This window comes from Sinocyclocheilus grahami, unplaced genomic scaffold (genome assembly GCF_001515645.1).
Source record: "Sinocyclocheilus grahami isolate Dianchi unplaced genomic scaffold, SAMN03320097.WGS_v1.1 scaffold2777.1, whole genome shotgun sequence".
Lineage (NCBI taxonomy): Eukaryota > Metazoa > Chordata > Actinopteri > Cypriniformes > Cyprinidae > Sinocyclocheilus > Sinocyclocheilus grahami.
In genome coordinates, this window is record NW_015507954.1 from 37820 (window position 1) to 39459 (window position 1640).

General features: G+C 37.3%; 1 protein-coding gene across 1 annotated transcript in view; it reads right to left on the bottom strand.

Annotated features, from left to right (window-relative positions):
- LOC107575641 (uncharacterized) overlaps positions 1-1503 on the bottom strand; it is a gene marked incomplete at its 3' end in the record, with an annotated part of 39319 nt that extends 37816 nt beyond the window's left edge. The window contains exon 1 of the mRNA XM_016262004.1: positions 1256-1503. Coding sequence (XP_016117490.1) covers positions 1256-1446 — 191 coding nt within the window. The remainder of the gene's footprint in view (positions 1-1255) is intronic.
- Between the last annotated feature and the right edge of the window lie 137 nt (positions 1504-1640).

Consider the following 1640-nt stretch of genomic DNA (forward strand, 5'->3'; position numbering starts at 1 on the left):
AGAATTATCAACAGTTGTGCTGCCAAATATTGTTTTGGAAACTGCGGTACTTTTTTCAGGATTCTTTGATGAATAAAAAAAGTTTAAAAGAACAGCATTTATTAAAAATATAAATATTTTCTAACAATATAGATCTTTGCTCGCATTTCTTATCAATTTAACACATCCTTGCTGAATAAAAGTTAAAATTTCTTTCAAAAAAGAAAGAATAAAAATGTACTGACCCCAAACTTTTGAACGGTAGTGTATATTGTTAGAAAAGATTTCTATTTTAAATAAATGCTCTGCTTTTTAACTTTTTATTAATCAAAGAATCCTGAAAAAAAGGTTCCAGAAAAATATGAAGCAGCAACAGTTTCCAGCACTGATAATAAATCAGCATATTATACTGATTTCTGAAGATCATGTGACACTGAAGACTGGAGGAATGATGCTGAAAATACAGCTGCGCATCACAGAAATACAGCACAGTTTAATGTATATTAAAATAGTAAAACTTTATTTTACATCATAATAATATTTCACAATATTACATTTTTCCTGTATTTTTGATCAAATAAATGCAGCCTTTATGAGCAGAATAAACTCCTGTAAAAAAAACATTAAAAATCGTTCTGATCCCAAACTTTTGACCGGAACTGTATATATATTCTTTATTTTTTATTTACCATGCTGTCATACTTAAAAACATTTATAGGAAATGAACAGCACACATTAGGGTTCTGAAAGTGCTGTAATAGTTTGTGTGATCACTTAGCTTTTAGAAGGTTGTGACAGACCCAAATCATCACTGCTGCATAGCTGCATTGTTCCAGTTGCCAGATATGTTCATGTAGTGATTTACTTCCATTTCTGGCACTATGGCATTTCAGCGCTGTGATGTTAGCGTGTCTCTAATAAGATCGGCCACAAACATGATCCCTGCACCATCTAATGTGTAGCGTCTGGTTAACTCACGGTCATGCATTGTGTGCAACACATTTCTTCTCCCTCTTCATGTTTCGTCCATTCTCTCCTCTGCTAAAGAAGCTCTTAATCCTCTTAAATCCTCCTCCCTACTCCTAACACTTTTTGACCTTAAGGGCTCTTTTAAGGGTCAAGATGCTTTGTGAATACCTTTTATCTTTACTAGGATCTTCTCTTTAATTTCAAGGGGAAACGCTCACTTTTCTAGGAATAGAATGTGTCACTAGGATGAATAAGGGCCCTGCTGTGCACTGCTTGATCATAGCTGTGAAGTGCTGGTGTAACTGACCTGAGGTTCGGATCCGCTCCGTGCTGCAGAATGAGTTTGAGGCAGCGCAGTCCTTTCTCAGACTCTTTACCTGCAGCTAAATGCACCGCTGACACTCCGTCCCCGACGATCCTGTTGGGGTTCGCACCGCGACGCAGCAGAGACTCTACACACCTGCATAACAATGACAGATTATCCTCATATCTGCACATGTAATAAAGGTGCTGTGAACAGACACCTACTGTGTGCGATATGAAATATGAGGTAAAGCAGATGCGTTCTCAGGTGAGTGGCTTGGCCCAGAGACATCCACGTAAGTGTCAGAGCACACAGGATACACTTTACATAATATATATGTTTAAAAGTTACATTGGCTAAGTGTTGTGCACACACACACACACACACA